General features: G+C 40.9%; 1 protein-coding gene across 1 annotated transcript in view; it reads right to left on the reverse strand.

Moving 5' to 3' along the window:
- LOC109935974 (probable E3 ubiquitin-protein ligase HERC3) overlaps window positions 1-18,400 on the reverse strand; it is a 48,861-nt gene that overhangs the window by 24,163 nt on the left and 6,298 nt on the right. The window contains exons 5-13 of the mRNA XM_048615158.1: window positions 15,292-15,383; window positions 14,357-14,487; window positions 12,462-12,616; window positions 11,584-11,660; window positions 10,840-10,940; window positions 9,824-9,883; window positions 8,481-8,586; window positions 6,174-6,366; window positions 5,543-5,700 (exon numbers count right to left, since the gene is read on the reverse strand). Of these exons, the coding sequence (XP_048471115.1) occupies window positions 5,543-5,700; window positions 6,174-6,366; window positions 8,481-8,586; window positions 9,824-9,883; window positions 10,840-10,940; window positions 11,584-11,660; window positions 12,462-12,616; window positions 14,357-14,487; window positions 15,292-15,383 (1,073 nt within the window). The remainder of the gene's footprint in view (window positions 1-5,542; window positions 5,701-6,173; window positions 6,367-8,480; window positions 8,587-9,823; window positions 9,884-10,839; window positions 10,941-11,583; window positions 11,661-12,461; window positions 12,617-14,356; window positions 14,488-15,291; window positions 15,384-18,400) is intronic.

Consider the following 18,400-nt stretch of genomic DNA (forward strand, 5'->3'; position numbering starts at 1 on the left):
GCTGTGGGTATTTAAAATGGAACAAATCCAGTTGGAACCTTTTAGGCTGCTGCACAACTGCATACTCATACGGTCTATAACGTCCATTGGATACTATAAGAAAACAGGGCTTGGGAAAGGACAATTGGTCCATCAAGTACCATTCCACATAACATACCATATACAATTTGCTCTGTTACGGTCTAAATTGAAATTATTTACTCCTGAACAATGACAAGGATGACATCTAAGTGCAAATGTTGAGGGCTGATTTGGAGAATTCAGTGTGACACCAACTCAACCATTGTGCTGGAACATTATGTGCAATGCAATGCTGATTTCCCAATCAGAGCATTATACAACACTCACATTTTCAGTTAACATTAGGAAACAGGCAGGGTTGGATTGAATGGCCATTTCTCTCCCAGTCTCGCTTTACTTTAACTTGCCATTGGTTTCAGCACAGTGTAGGCCTGAACTGGTGTGTGTGTGTGTGTGTGTGTGTGTGTGTGTGTGTGTGTGTGTGTGAGAGAGTGGGGGGATTGGGGGGTTGGGGGAGGAGGGGGGGGTGGTGGGGCTGTTGTGTGGTGCAGAGACGTCCACTACCTGCATACAAGTCCCACCTGCTTCAAAAATGTGTCACAACCTGCCTAAGCAGGTTGATTACAAATCTCTACACTCAGAATGGATGTGGAATGAGTGTCCAAACTGAACTTGTCCTGTTCCTGGTGGGCAGGTTAGATTAATATTGAGACCATTATGTCTGTTCAATAATTGGAATCTACATTACTCAGCCCTGATATGCAACGACAGTTCTGAATTCACAATGCCTTTTTATATGGAGTAAAACATTCCAAAGTGTTTCACAGAGAAAATAAACAACCAGCAAATAATGCTGACTCAGAGATAGTAGGAACTGCTGATGCTGGAGAATCTGAGATAACAAGGTGTAGAGCCAGCTGAACACAGCAGGCCAAGCAGCATCAGAGGATCAGGAAAGCTGACGTTTCGGGTCTGGACCCTTCTTCAGAAATGGGGGAGGGGAAGAACAAAGAAAATTACAGCATAGGAACAGGCCCTTTGGCCCTCCAAGCTTGCGCCGATCCAGATCCTCTATCTAAACCTGTCGCCTATTTTCCAAGGATCTGTATCCCTCTGCTCCCTGACCATTCATGTATCTGTCTAGATACATCTTAAATGACACTATCATGCCCGCCTCTACCACCTCTGCTGGCAATGCGTTCCAGGCACCCACCACCCTCTGCATAAAGAACTTTCCACGCATATCTCCCTTAAACTTTTCCCCTCTCACCTTGAAATCGTGACCCCTAGTAATTGAGTCCCCCACTCTGGGGAAAAAGCTTCTTGCTATCCACCCTGTCTATAACTCTCATGATTTTGTAGACCTTAATCAAGTCCCCCCTCAACCTCAGTCTTTCTAATGTAAATAATCCTAATCTACTCAACCTCTCTTCATAGCTGGCGCCCTCCATACCAGGCAACATCCTGGCAAACCTCCTCTGCACCCTCTCCAAAGCATCCACATCCTTTTGGTAATGTGGCTACCAGAACTGTACGCAGTATTCCAAGTATGGTCGAACCAAAGTCCTATACAACTGTAACATGACCTGCCAACTCTTGTACTCAATACCCACTCCGATGAATGAAAGCATGTCGTATGCCTTCTTGACCACTCTATTGACCTGCGTTGCCACCTTCAGGGTACAATGGACCTGAACACCCAGATCTCTCTGTGCATCAATTTTCCCCAGGGCTTTTCCATTTACCATATAGTTCGCTCTTGAATTGGATCTTCCAAAATGCATCACCTCGCATTTGCCCGATTGAACTCCATCTGCCATTTCTCAGTCCAACTCTCCAATCTATCGATATTCTGCTGCATTCTCCGACACTAACCTTCACTATCTGCTACTCCACCAATCTTAGTGTCATCTGCAAATTTGCTAATCAGACCATCTATACCTTCCTCCAGATCATTTATTTATATTAAAAACAACAGTGGTCCCAACACGGATCCCTGTGGAACACCACTGGTCACAGTTCTCCATTTTGAGAAACTCCCTTCCACTACAACACTCTGTCTCCTGTTGCCCAGCCAGTTCTCTATCCCTCTAGCTAGTACACCCTGGACCCCATGCGACTTCACTTTCTCCATCAGCCTACCATTGGGAACCTTATCAAACGCGTTACTGAAGTCCATGTATATGGCATCTACAGCCCTTCCCTCATCTATCGACTTTGTCACTTCCTCAAAGAATTCTATCAAGTTGGTAAGACATGACCTTCCCTGCACAAAACCATGCTGCCTATCACTAATAAGCCCATTTTCTTCCAAATGTAAATAGATCCTATCCCTCAGTATCTTCTCCAGCAGCTTCCCCACCACTGATGTCAGGCTCACTGGTCTATAATTACCTGGATTATCCTTGCTACCGTTCTTAAACAAGGGGACAACATTAGCAATTCTCCAGTCCTCTGGGACCTCACCCGTCCTCAAGGATGCTGCAAAGATATCTGTTAAGGCCCCAGCTATTTCCTCTCTCGCTTCCCTCAGTAACCTGGGATTGATCCCATCCGGACCTGGGGACTTGTCCACCCTACTGCCTTTTAGAATACCCAACACTTCCCCCCCTCCTTATGCCGACTTGACCTAGAGTAATCAAACATCTATCCCTAACCTCAACATTCGTCATGTCCCTCTCCTCAGTGAATACCGACGCATTAAGAATCTCACTCATTTTCTCTGACTCCTCGCATAACTTCCCTCCTTTGTCCTTGAGTGGACCAACCCTTTCTCTAGTTACCCTCTTGCTCCTTATGTACGAATAAAAGGCTTTGGGATTTTCCTTAACCATATTTGCTAAAGATATTTCATGATCCCTTTTAGCCCTCTTAATTCCTCGTTTCAGATTGGTCCTACTTTCCCGATATTCTTCCAAAGCTTCATCTGTTTTCAGTCACCTAGACCTTATGTATGCTTCCTTTTTCCTCTTTGCTGGTCTCACAATTTCACCTGTCATCCATGGTTGCCTAATCTTGCCCTTTCTAGCCCTCATTTTCACAGGGACATGTCTGTCCTGCACTCTAATCAATCTCTCTTTAAAAGCCTCCCACATATCAAATGTGGATTTACCCGCAAACAGCTGCTCCCAATCCACATTCCCCAGCTCCTGTCGAATTTTGCTATAGGTGGCCTTCCCCCAATTTAGCACTCTTCCTTTAGGACCACTCTCATCTTTGTCCATCAGTATTCTAAAACTTACGGAATTGTGATCACTATTCCCAAAGTAATCCCCTACTGAAACTTCAACCACCTGGCCGGGCTCATTCCCCAACACCAGGTCCAGTGTGGCCCCGTCCGGATTGGACTATTTATATACTGCTCTAGAAAACCTTCCTGGATGCTCCTTACAAATTCTGCTCCAACTAAACCCCTAACACTAAGCGAATCCCAGTCAATGTTGGGAAAATTAAAATCTCCCACCGCCACCACCCTGTTGCTCCTACATCTTTCCATAATCTGTCTACATATTTGTATCTCTATCTCACGCTCGCTGTTGGGAGGCCTGTAGTATAGCCCCAACATTGCTACCGCATCCTTCCTATTTCTGAGCTCTGCCCATATTGCCTCACTGCTCAAGTCCTCCATAGTGCCCTCCTTCAGCACAGCTGTGATATCCTCTTTGACCAGTAATGCAATTCCTCCACCCCTTTTACCTCCCTCTCTATCCTGCCTGAAGCATCTACATCCTGGGATATTTAGTTGCCAATGTTGCCCTTCTCTCAACCAAGTCTCAGTAATAGCAATAACATCATACTTCCAGGTACTAATCTAAGCCTTAAGTTCATCTGCCTTACCTACTACACTTCTCGCATTAAAACAAATGCACCTCAGACCACCTGTCCCTTTGCGTTCATCATCTGCTCTCTGCCTACTCTTCCCCTGAGTCACACTGACTTCGTTATCTAGTTCCTTACAGGCTTTAGTTACCACCTCCTTACTGTCCACTAACCTCCTCATTTGGTTCCCATCCCGCTGCCACATTAGTTTAAACCCTGCCCAACAGCGTTAGCAAAAGCGCCCTCTGGGACATTGGTTCCAGTCCTGCCCAGGTGTAGACCGTCTGATTTGTAATAGTTCCACCTCCCCTAGAACCGGTCCCAATGTCCCACAAATCTGAACCCCTCCCTCCTGCACCATCTCTCAAGCCACTCATTTATCCTGCCTATTCTTTCATTTCTACTCTGACTAGCATGTGGCACTGGTAGCAATCCTGAGATTACTGCCTCTGAGGTCCTACTTTTTAACTTGGCTCCTAACTCCCTAAATTCTGCTTGTAGGACCTCATCCCGTTTATTACCTATATCATTGGTGCCTATATGCACCACGACAGCTGGCTGTTCACCCTCCCCCTTCAGAATGTCCTGCAGTCGATCGGAGACATCCCTGACCCGTGCACCTGGGAGGCAACATACCACTCGGGAGTCTCGTTTTCGACCACAGAACTGCCTATCTACTCCCCTCACAATCGAATCCCCTATGACTATGGCCCTTCCACTCTTTTTCCCGCCCTTCTGTACAGCAGAGCCAGCCACGGTGCCACAAACCTGGCTACCGCTGCCTTCCCCTGGTGAGCCATCTCCCCCAACAGTATCCAAAACGGTATACCTGTTTTGGAGGGAAGGGGATTCTGAAATAAATAGAGAGGTGGGGGTGGGGTGCGGGTGGGGGAGGCAGATGGAAGGCCCAGAACCTACGCTCAGTTCGTGGCAAATGACTGCACCTCCAGTTGCGAACCACTTCAACTCCCTCTCCCAGTCCTTGGACGACATGTCCATCCTGGGCCTCCTCCAGTGCCACAACGATGCCACCCGAAGGTTGCAGGAACAGCACCTCATATTTCTCTTGGGAACCCTGCAGCCCAATGGTCTCAATGTGGACTTCACAAGCTTCAAAATCTCCCCACCCCCCAACCTCATCCCAAAACAGTCCAGCTTGTCCCCACCTCCTTGACCTGTCCGTCTTTCCTCCCACCTCTCTGCTCCTCCCACCTCACTTACCAACCCCCACCCCCACCTCCTACCTACCAGCCTCATCCCCGCCTCCTTGACCTGTCCATCTTCCCTCAACTGACCAACCCCCATCCCGGCCCCCTACCTACACTCACCTTTACTGGCTCCATCCCCACCTCTGTGACCAGTTCATCTCCTCTCCACCTATCTGCTCCTTTATCCACCTTCCATCCACCTCCCCCCTCTCTCTATTTATTTCAGAATCCCCTTCCCCTCCCCCATTTCTGAAGAAGGGTCCAGACCCGAAACATCAGCTTTCCTGCTCCTCTGATGCTGCGTGGCCTGCTGTGTTCATCCAGCTCTACACCTTGTTATCACAGCAAATAATGCTGGCTGGTCAAAGAAGTAGGGTTTTAGGACTTATTTCTAGGTTGTGCAGGGAAGTAGCAAAGAACATTTTCTGAGTGGAGGCAAAAGACAACCAAAAATGGAACAAAGTGGAGATAGAGTCACTTAAACTTGCACTGACCTTAGAAAGTGCTTGTAAAATTTTTAATGCATCATGTAATCTGGTGTCATCTTTTGAGGCCTTCGCCAGAGCAAGTTGATGAAATCGATTGGATTCTTTTTGATATACTGCCACAAGGCGCATGAAGAAATCGTCAGGCATTGTCCTCCACCAGCATTCTAGTCAAGAATGGGAACAGAAATGTGCATGAAAAATCAAACACAGCCTACCAGATGGTAAAGTATCAGAGAAGGTGAACAGGATGATGAACTCTTAAGATAGAACTGTGGGTGCTATGCTTAAAACAATCGAGCCAATCCTTTGCTGATAATTTCCACAGATTAGCTGCCTTGATTTTCGCATTATGTGGTAGTTCAACTGAAGTTCTGATCAGGAGGAGCACCAGTGCTTCAGCAACTTGTCCAATTATGAGAACCCAAAACATATTCATATTGAAAGTGGTGCAGAATAGACCGAAAGAATATTTCTTTCAATACCTCAAGGCCCGTCAACTTTACAGTTATTGAGGTATGTTTTGAAGCATTGTCACCTTAGTAATGGAAGAACTGTGGAAGAGTTAATTTTGGAATTATTTTCATTGCGATCAGCAGTGTTTTAACTGATGTTTACACAATTGAGAAAAGAAACTCACCAAGAATTTTAAAATAATCTTCTTCAAGTGAGAGAATAGCTCTGTTTAAAGATTCTAGCAGCATTGCTGAGTCCCTTGGCTGTGTCAGAATAGCAATGAGTTCTGGTATTATAATGTAAACTCGCAATGTTTCCACACAAGTCGGAGATCGAGGTAACGATGGGATCAGGTTATGCTGGACTGCATTCTTCACCTGTAAAATTGTGAACATCAGCAACAGGACTGTAACTCCTTTATAATAAAGAAAGTCCACTTTATCAATTTAGTACATTACATTTAACTCTAAAATGTGCTTTACGTCTTATTCCTGATTCATATTGCAATGCAAGATCATCCATTGCCACAGGTGAATATCTGCAGCAAAATATGCGATAGCACTGGTCAATAGGGGATTATAATGCAGACATTTAACAGCTGACAGGAGTAACGCTAATAGGGATTCCCTAAATATTTAGTAACATAGGACATAGGAACAGGAGTAGGCTATTCAGCCCCTCAAGCCTGTTCCATCATTCAATGAGATCACAACTGATATGTGGCCTAACTCTATATACCTGCCTTTGGCCCACATCCCTTAATACCTTTGCTTAACAAAAATTTATCCATCTTAGATTTAAAATTAACAATTTATCCAGCATCCACTCCCAGCTGATGAATAGAGATCCAATCATTTACTGCCCTTTGTGTGTTAGAAGTGCTTCCTAACATTTCTCCTAAATGGTCTGGCCCTAATTCTCAGACTGGCATGAATCTATTTAATTTAAAGGGTTTCCAAAGCAATGATTCATGGAGAAACAATCTTTAAGATCATTCTCAGAAGGCTATAAAAGGAGAAACACTGAGGTACAACCAGTCGTACCAGGCATTGGTGAGACTACCTCTGGAATTGGGGAGGCAATGACCTAGTGGTATTATCACTGGACTATTAATCCAGAGACGCAGGCAATGTTCTGGGGACCAGGGTTCAAATCCCGCCATGGCAGATGATGGAATTTAAATTCAATAAATATCTGGAATTAAGAATGTAATGATGACTGAATCCATTGTCGATTGTAGGAAAAACTCATCTGGTTCACTATTGTCCTTTAGGGAAGGAAACTGCCATCCTTACCTGATTTGGCCTACATGTGACTCCAGACCCACAGCAATGTGGTTGACTCTTAGGTGCCCTCTGGGCAATTAGGGATGGACAATGAATGCTGCTAGGTCAGTGACACCCTCATCCCGTGAATGAATAAAAAATATGTATTGCGTTGGTCTCCTAATTTAGGGAGGGTTGTACATCCATTGGAGGCAGTAATAAGAGAAGGTTACCAGAAATGGACAGGTTGTCTTATGATGAAAGCTTGGCCAAGGTAAACTTGTATCCTCTGGAGTTTAGAAGACTAAGTGGCAACTTGTTTGAAACATATGAAAACTTAAGGGGTCTGAAAAGAGTGCATGTGGAAAGAATACTAAATCTTGTGAGAGAATCTAAACTGTTTAATAATTAAGGGGATATCCACTTAAGATAGAGAGGAGGAGAATTTCTTTTCTCACAGAGGGTCACATGTGTTGGGAATGCTAATTCTAAAAGGTAGAGTCTTTGAATATTTTTAAGGCAGAGGTACATAGATGTTTGACAAGCAAGGTGGGGAGGGAAAAGTGTGGAGTGATTAGATAAGTCATGATCTTATTCAATGGCAGGGCAGGCTTGAAAGCCAACTCCTGTTCTTAGTCATATGTTTGTGCTGACACACCGCTCTCAGACCTGTGTGTTTTGGTGGCTTTACCAAAAAAACCTGTACAGCAAAATACTGTTTCACTAACCCTGAAAGGGATGTGTTTTTTGACTGAGTCACACAGTTCCTGCCCTGAATCAGAATATTCAGGATTCAAACCCTTCTCCAGACAGTCCGTGTGAGTGATTCTGAATTCTGGGTTGCTATCCAGAAGGATTCTTATGCACCATGGCTGATTCCCTCCTGTAAACTAATGAACTGTGGTAGTTCATAAGAGCCTCTTGCTGTGTAGGACTAAGCAGCCTTATCACTGGAATAAAAGCTGATTACAACAGCTATCATTTATGCATACCTCTTTCACATAACAAAACCACCCGGGGCGTTTCACAGGTGTGTTGTAAGACAGGATAAGACACCAATGATGATAATAGGCTGAGAACCAAAATCTTAACCAAAGGGATGGATTGCAAGGCATTTGTCAAAGGAAGAAAGAGAGAAAATGAATCACAGAGATCAGAGAGGGAAAAAAGTTCATTCCAGTGCTTTAAGCTGAATGTATGTGTGACTGATTAGTCAGTAACATTACCTTCTGTAACAATGAGCAATTTTTTGCCAAATACTCAATGCCCCGAGACACTGCAGATAGATTGAGACCAGACATCTCTCCGTTTGTTTTGAAATGACCATCCTTCCTGTTTTGAAACAGATGAAAAATTATTCCTCATGCATTTTGGAAACAGTATTATATTGTACCGGCTTCTTCAAAGTTACTGCAGATTGATTTGATGTACGAGTTCTTTGTGTTGACCCAAATCTATGTAGTTGCCTGAAACAAAGAGTGGTACAATGCTCTGGAGCTCAAACATTCACTTTCACTAGGGTAATCTTTAACCTTCACCGTCTGATAAATTGGCAAAACTTGCATCTTTGTCTGGTTTTCATTCCATTGAAATATGCCCACGAACACTAAAGTCTAGTCCTATATCCTTCGTTCAGTCTTTATTCCTTGTGAAGTACAGGTCTTCTACTGATCATATCAGTTTTAGGTCATCACTTCCAACTCAATCACAAGTTGAAATTATATGCTCCCTCCAGTGTAATAAAATGCCCCTTGGGGCTTCTTTATAAGAGAGTCATCAGATGGATATTTAATACCCAGTTAAAGAAAAAGATACTAACCCAGCTGACTTAAAGGTTGGTTGAAGAGACAGATTTTAAAGAGTGCCTTAAAAGGAGAAATGGTCAGGAGGCAGAGAGGATAAGGGAGGAAATTACAGGGCTTACAGCCTAGACAGTTGTGAGTATTGGCACAAATAATGGGCCACAGGAATTTGGAAATGTATGAGAGGCTAATTCATATTTTCCATCAATGTACTGAAGCTGTACAGCTGATTACATGATATTTTTGGAAAAACAGTGTAGTAGGCTTCCCTCAGAATTCAGGCACTTGCCTAGTTGCACTGCAGATTACCTGCCTTAAATACTTAAATGACACTTACTCAGATTCTGGGAAGAGAGATGGAGTCAAAAGTATAAGTTGTTGGTGGAAAGTGTTTGGTCAGAAGACTGTGAATTCCCAAATGGGAATGAATAGAAGGCAGGGAAGGGAAGTTAATAAAACTTGATAGTTTGACTGAGTATAGAAATACAAGGAATAATAACAGATTCAGCCCTGTAAATCTTTGAGTGGCATTTCCGTACATACATTCTCTTCCCCAACCTTCTATCCATTTAATTGTATGAATGTCTGCAAATTCCATAAATTAAATTAATTAAATAAACATCACAAAATAAGTGGGGGGGGGGTGTAAAAATCAACTAGTTGTGACTTGAACCCAGGGAATAAAGCAATAACCTCAAATACAACCTGAAGCAAGACTTTTTGGGATATTTTGATTCTAATTGTTAGGCAACAGCACATTTTTTTACCTGACTTCCAGGAAACTTCCACTTAGGGTTTGAGAACAAGAAAATGCTTCCGAAATTGCCCTGTAAATAAAATGCAGAGAAATTGCATTTACACAGTTGTATTTTTAAACCATTATACACTTCCATCAATATATAGATAATCCAAATTCTTGATAAGGATACAGTTGGATCCTGTAGATGATTAGTTTTACAAGGCTTAAATAGAACTAGTGAAGTCAAATACCATGCTAAAATCACATTACAGGAATCTACAACCTGGATTGTATTTAGAGGCTACACTGATTGAACAAATTCGGGCAAGATAGATTGGAAAGAAAATGCGTAACAATGAAATACGACTTCCGGATGTTTAGAAACTGAAAACTAATTGACTCCTCAATTCTGTACGGCATCCCAATGGCATTCAACACAAGTACAATATAGATCGTAAAATAAACAGTAGCCCAAACATTCCTCCAGTCCAATCTGCTGATCAATGTGCAGCAGAGGAATCACTGTGCTCAGTTTCTGACTCCACCAGAGTACCTCCAACTTCAGTGGCTGTCTGCATCAATACAGAGGGCAACTTGGAAACCCATCTGGTGGTATGATATTTGGAACACTCTGCTCCAGAACGATCTGGATGTTCAGTTGCTGACGTTATTTAAGGTTAAGGTTAATAGATTCTTAGAATTGATGAGACATGTGCATTATGCAGGACAGTAGTATTGTGGTCAAATATTAACCATGAACATATTAAACAGTAAAGTAGGCTTCGGGGTCATACGTCTATTTTCAATGCTCTTATTATATATGTGTCCACCAGAAATTGAAACTTAAGATTCCCTGTTTAGTGCTTTTATACCATCAGAATTATTATAATGGAAATCAATGTATTAATGCCATTCTTAACACCAAGAAGTAAAATCTAGGCATATTATTTTGGATATTTGTCCATAGGAAATTAATGAGATATTCTCAAAGAAGTAGTGTGGATTTGAGAGAGTTAAACTGGAATTTTAGTGAAGGAAACTTACTTTCTTCTTTCTTTGCACAATTGCTTTTCCAGGAAATTGTCCACTGTGATGATTCTCTTTGAAGTTATGTGTGAAAAGTGGTCCATTATGGACAACAAATCCTGGAGAGAAAAAGTAAATAGCACTGAATATCTGTCTACCAGCAAAGAACATCAAGTTCTTTCAAGGGAAATCCTTTAAGGGATAGTGAAATTGTCTCCCGTGCAGACAATGTGCTCTTGATATGGCTGAGCTAGCCATATATCTTGGGATCATTTCAGACTGTCTCCTGTGACAGTAAAAGGAGAGCAGCTGCAATGCCAGGTTGCAATGATGAAGGTGACCCAAAGAAAGGAAAGCAGGCAAAGCAACACTGGACAGGGGAAAGAAGCTTACAAAGCCGCAGCACTACTGGGTAAACTCCGGAGTAGATTTTGGTCAGGTTTGTTTCAATTTCCTGGATATGAACAACTAATTTTGAGGCACCATGTCCCTTATGCACCTGTTTTACGGACACTGACATATTATTAAATATCACTTTGGAGGCTGCTGCTCTAAGCAGAGAAGATTTATAATAATTTTGGTTGATGAAGGAATACATGGAGACAAAACTAAAAGTACACGAGGAAGGGGGAGTGCAATGGAACTAGGTAGAAAGTGCTTCCAGAGAGTCAACATTGGCTTCTCAGGTAAAGTGGCTGCCTTATGGATTGTGAAATTCTGTTTTTCCATAGTTGATTCTTCCGATGTATAAAATATTCTTACCACTTCATCACTGCACACTGCAAAGCTCTGGTTTCCTCCTGCAAAAATTCTTTTGATAACTGGCTCGGTTGTACGGCCTGCGAAAATGCACAAAAACTAATTAGGTGGACTTCAATGCCGTATTGTATGTCATCCTATTTATCGTTGGGTAATATGCTAACTTTACGTTTACATGCATTTCCTACCATATTCTTATATCAAAAAAGCTGCATATTCATATTTCCAATGAAAAGTGCCTATGTGATTACACATTTATTCCTGAGGATATTGCAGCACTATCACTGGAGAAAGGGTGTAAGTAATGTGACATGTTTACATAGGACATTATAAATATATACACAAGAATTTATAATGTGAATACTAAGAAAAATAAAGGGATCAAATGTGCAATGTTAAAATGAGGATTGCACGCAGTTCTCCCCAGCTTCTAACTCTACCTCACCTGAAATCTACATTTAATTTTAATTCCCCATGCTTTATGGCATATCCATTCCATTCCATTCCATGAGCGGTCTATGCTGGAGCCTTTGGTGCATTGGAATTCTGATGTTTCCCCCAAGTTGTTCACCTTGGCAGCTTTGTCATGATGGATGGCGTTTGCCTTCCACACTTGTGGCAGAGCAATGAAGGAGATCCAAAGTCTACCTCAGCTGAATAGGAATCAAACCCATGCTGTTGGCATTATTCTGAACCATACACTTCCCATTTACCCAACTGAGCTAACTGGCTCCCTAATTGCTGGTGTCGTTGACAAATTTCACTTGCATTATATATAAAATCAAACTGCAAAATATCACATCAAACAATCGATTTTACATGCTATTCCTTTTCAAAGTTTTCCCATGGGTTGTACAAATGCATAAACTTCCAACTCTTACCATTTCCAGTTGTGCGTTTGCCAGATGTGCCCATTATGTTGATGGGAAGAGGCAGTAACTGATCTCTGGTCTCTCCATTTCCCAACTGTCCTTTCTCCCCACGACCAAAAGAATAGATCTTGCCAGATGATGGAACGAAGGCCAGTGTGTGGTAACTGTTTAAAAATAAGTATACTCATTCATAACTATACAAGACTCTGCCCAGTTTTGTGCCGCTGATCAGCTCTAAACACCATAAACAATCTTGGTCTCTCTCTTAATGTTTTCAATATTGAACTCTGGATCAGTGTCATAAAGTCCTATAGCATGGCAACAGACCCTTTGGTCCAATTAGTCCCAAACTAAACTAGTCCCACCTGCCTGTGTTTGGGCCATATCTCTCTAAACACTTACTATTCATGTACTTATCCGAATATCTTTTAAATGCTGTAATTGTACCTGCATCCACTACTTCCTCTGGCAATTCATTCCACACACTAAACACTCTCCATGCAAAGTTGCCCCTCATGTCCTTTTTAAATCTCTCTTCTCTCACCTTAAAAATACACCTCCTAGTTTTAACTCCTGCACCTTTGGGAAAAGACATTTGCCATTCACCTTATCTATGCCCCTCATGATTTTATAAACTTCTATAAGGTCACCCCCCCAACCAATTATGCTCCAGTGAAAAAAGTCCCAGCCTATCCAGGCTATTTTTATAACAAACCCTCCATTCCTGGCAATATCCAGGTAAATCGTTTTTCTCCCTCTCCAGTTTAATAATATCCTTTCTACAACAGGACGACCAGACCTGCACACAGTACTCCAGAAGAGGCCCCACCAATGGCCCCTACAACCTCAACATGACGTCCCAACTCCTATACTCAAAGGTCTGAGCAATGAAGGCAAGTGTGCTAAACACATTCTTAACCACCTTGTCTCCCTGTGATGCAAATTTCAAAGAATTATGTACATGTACCAGTAGGTCTCTCTGCCCTAAAATGCTACCCAGTGCCCTGCCATTAACTGTATAAGTCCTGCCCTTGATGGTTTTACCAAAATGCAATACCTCACATTTATCCAAATTAAACTCCATCAGCCACTCCTCAGCCCAATGACCCAATTGATCAAGATCTCTTTGTAATCTTAGATAATCCTCTTCACTGTCCACTATACCACCAACTTTGGTGTCATCCACAAACTTAATAACCATGCCTCCTATATTCTCATCCAACAGGAGGAATTTTTACCCTCCTAGATCAGTGGGAAAGACACAATTGAAACAGGGCATCTCCATTTCCTACAAGGGTCCTGCTAATTCCTCATTTCGATGCTGCCCTCTGACAGGACCCTGAAAAATAAACTAAAATTGGGATCTAATGGCATACTTGAGACACTTATGGAATGTTAATCTGATTTCCAGCAGTGAGTTCATCTCTTAAAGTTGTCAGGAAGCCAGCAAGACTTCCTGAGATACACAAAAAGCATGGGGTAGTGAGGTATTGTAACTCTTTCCAACCTAAGAACTGAAGTCTGGGCTCTGTTGCCCCATGCTTCCACCCATCATTCCAAGCCACATGACCTTTGTAACATCTCACACCACCCATCTCCCACAGTTATCTTACTCATGGAAGCTATTTCATTGTGTCAGCCCTAATGACCACTCACCACACCTTGTTCTCATGTTGACCAAGTCATTATTTATTTTTAAGTGAAGTGTATTTTTTTTTTAAATAGATCTCAACCCCAGACTTTTATAAATAATAAAATAATTAACCAGATAGACTCACACTGCAAATGTCTATCGATGTTTAGTAACAAAAGAAATGATTAATTTAAATGTTTCTGCTTTGCACGTAAGGAACAGTGGAAGAGATATAGCTGGATTTAATTTTCTTGATGCCTTACAAGCTTACCTTCCACATGCTATTTGAGAAACTTTCTTTCCAAACAGGTAACCGAGTAGATGAGGTTTGGTCTCATCCTGTGCAAAATTGTGTCCCAGCTGCCCATAACTCCCAGCTCCAAAGGTGAAAACAAGTCCATCCTAGGGAAAAAGATAATGGTGCAAGGGAATGTTACTCCTCACCACAAGGGAAAAAAAGACCTTAATCATAAAGTGCCAGTGGCCTTTTATTGTTGGTAATCGGTACATATTATGTAATTGTCCTTAGTCATATTTCTTCATCAGAGAGAGTGAGAATTAGTTACTTATAGCTTGAGAGTAACCACTCCACAAGGATGGAGGCATGGCCTCTATAAACTATGACAGCCAGCACAAGAATTGAAACCATACTGTTAGGCTCAACCAGGTTCTGGTCATTTAGCTAAGTGAGGTAACCAACCCACCAGCATGTATGATAATGCTGACAGAGTCTATAATAGAATCCCTTGTTACCTTAACTGCTTTTATTAGTTATAATTTGCTACATTCCAAATTCTGATTCATTCTAGACTACAATGAGTACATTAATTAATAGTGCGGGAAAAAGTGTAGTCCAAAAATATTAATAATCCCAATGAATGTAGTTATTACTTAGACATCACACATTTTTTGTCCCACTGCAGATTGACATTACTTGTTTGTGCTAACCCATACGTAAAAATACACTCCACCCATTATGTTCTTCCCTAGATCAGGAAGCAAGAATCACACAGGAGATTCTTGAACCATTTACCAAGAAGCAGTCACCTCTTTGCCTATTGCAATTTTTATCATCAGACTGCACACTTTCAGGTGAACTGCAATCATGACTAAAACAAAAATCTGTAATTATAATTAGGGCTATTGCCACACCCCAAAAAGGAACAGAAGATGAGATTTTAATTTCATTTTTTTTCCTGAACAAACCTTTGTCAGGACAGCAGTGTGCTCTTCTCCACAGGAGATATAGATGATCCTCTTACCCTCCAATAGCTTCACATGTTTGGGTTCATACCTATCTGTAAGGAAGATTGGAAAGACAAGTGACTCATGTTTCTCTTCCTTTTTCCAAAGTAATAATACATTCTTAGCTAATTTGATTATGAAGGCTCTGAGTCAGAATCAAATGATTCTGACTGTTCAATTGAACATGGTGTTGTTGCAAACTCCTATCCTGAATTTCTGCAGACAGTCTGCTTCTCTTATGGAATAATGTGAGGGAATAATATTTATTCTATTGTTAAGAATCCAATTTAGTCATGACTTAAAAAATGCTGAAGCTCAATGATTAGTGCACATAAAACTGAACAAAGTTGGGAGAATGAAAATGGGAAGACAATGGAGCTCCAATTTTTAAATAAATCAATGTACAAAGCAAAGGGTCTGAAGGGCCCAGCAAGAAGATGAAAGATAGTCTAAATTTGTGTGGTCTTATTTGGACCAAATTTAGATGAACATTCAAGATGAGAATGATCAGAGAAATTGAAATGATAATGCACATGGAGGTCAGTAGCATACATGCAAATGTGATGGATATGTTAAGCCAACCAATCACCCAAACTACATTTGGGTTTCTCGATATTGAACTGTGAATGTAGTAAGCAAGATTAAAGTTTCCAATTATTTCCAATCTTTTCCAAGTTACTTAACACAGACCAGACACTTGTGTGGAGATCTGCAATCTGGAGAATGAAACCTTGTGGAGCTACATCTGATGATGGTATATACTCTACATTAGTTATAGATCAAGCTGAATGCACAGTAGTTACCCAATATGTAAATAATACTGAACCTGAAGGATACACAGTGGTGAGGAGTGATATTTCAACTCATTCAACCACTCAGTTGTCACTTTAGGCAGATCTGAAATTGGAACTGTTGCCTAACAGAAACTTGAGTCCAATTTCTAAGTGGTAGCCCACCCACTGTTGAGAAGGATTGAAAGTTGTCTGAATGAGATTGGAGCAGTTGTAATTGCTCTGTACTCTTATTCTGTAAAAAAAAGTCTTTCTTAAAGGTGCCAAAGTTTCCAGAAACAACATTTCTTCTTGTTCATTTAACTTGTCCAACGAAAATGATCTGTGGATTTTTCCGACAACAACTGGCAAATACACAACCAGGAGAGTTAATTTACCTTGACTTTTCCCATCAACTCTCAAAAAGAATCAAAGTATCGTTGCCACAATACTAACGGCTCCAGTAAAACATTTCATCTCTTTCTCATCTCCAGCATTCAGCCAATCTGAGTAATATCTGAAAGAAATGTGTTTTCTGATTTGCACTTGCATTGGAAACTACAAATATTCATACTCAAGGCTCTGCTCTTTGCACTCAGAAAGAACATCAACACACAATGTGCCTGGTTCAAATCAACAAAATAGGTGACGGCCATAATTTTTAAGGGCAATTCTTTGACAAATCAGAGCCTGATTTAAATTTAAACAAAGCCTGGCAGTTAACTATCAATTACAATTAATTGATGCATTCTCCAAGGCTGCACTCTATCAATGAGAGTCCATTTGCCAACCAATCAGCACTCCATTACCATGTATATAAATGTTGGTTTTCTCCTTGTATTGGTATTCTTGCAAATGGTCCTGATGAGTGCAAGGCAAAAATCTTTGATAAAATGTGACTTCTTTCAGCAATACTCAAGTTCTGCACTACCAAATGACTATTTGTTACAATATATTTGTTGTATTTCCATTCCTCCTACATGACACTTAAATCTATGAAAGTCTTCTATGTTATCGCAATGCAACTCAATTTCATCAACACAGGTTTCCACAAATCCATAAATATGAAAAGCTCTTAATCAAAACATACACATTATTAATATGCTTTGATTTTGCACCAGCATGCACTTCCAAGATTTCAATTTCTTATAAACAGATCTAAGAGATTTCTTTTCCAGTCTTGCGATTATGTTCAAGAACACAGACATTGAACAATGAAGCACATACAAAGAAATTTCTGCCTCAATACTTACTTAACTGGGGAGAGGTCAAAAACATATTGACCCAGACTTTATGCTTGTAATGACCAAGAAACTGTCAGCTTTAAATACTATGAAACTGGAAATAAAGTCTAGCATCTACACACATGCGGTTGAACTCAGAAATCCAGAAGCATCTGTCAGTGAGTTTCTATTCCACTGCAGGGTGTTGAAGTCCTTACAGATGGAAATAATTAGAAATTGCTAATTTGATGGGTTCTTCCACTTCTTCAGGCTAATAAATCCTGAAGAATTCTTGTTTAACAGTATTTTCACAATAGCACGGTAGACCAAAATTACTAATAATCAAACTGCAGACAGTCCCCGAGTTATGAACTGGTCCTGTTCTTGAGTACATTCATAAGTCAATTTATCCACAAGTGAGAACAATACAGTACAATATAAAATAGCCATTCATAAGGACAAGCAAATGTTCACATGCCAGATCTTTAAAATTAATATTGATATGCTCCTGTATGGGATTTGATCATAAGTATAAATGCTGGGAGATTGGACATTCATAAATATAGGGGCAACTGTAATTGTACTATATTGAGAAAATTGTACTATATTGAGAATGCTGAATTGCTTTACTCTGTGCTAAATTCCACTGAATTTTAAAAATAAATTTTTAAATCTAGGATTGCTTATGGAATTTCGGCTTCTACCTTAATTCAAGTTCTATTTCCCAATTTTTAATTCAACAGTTTGTAAAATTGTAAAACATGAGCGAGAAAATTCCTGGTTTTTCCTGTGAGACTGCTTCAAAGCGATTGCTTGATAATGTTACTGCTGTCTGATACCAGAGAACTAGTAAAATTAGAACTAAATCCAGAGAAATGTGAAGCCTGCACTATAGAGATTACCATGTAATTGTGGACGACCTTCTTCAAAATCAATGGCGAGTATAACAGTTTGCCTCTGATCACAAATTCTGAGCCATTGTTAAAAAAATCCCCTGGTTTTGAATTAGAATTAGAATTAGGTTTTATTGTCACATGTACTCAAGTGCAAAAGTACAATGAAAAGTGTACAATGTTG

This window comes from Rhincodon typus, chromosome 1, assembly GCF_021869965.1.
Source record: "Rhincodon typus isolate 14 chromosome 1, sRhiTyp1.1, whole genome shotgun sequence".
In the NCBI taxonomy this organism is placed as follows: Eukaryota; Metazoa; Chordata; class Chondrichthyes; order Orectolobiformes; family Rhincodontidae; genus Rhincodon; species Rhincodon typus.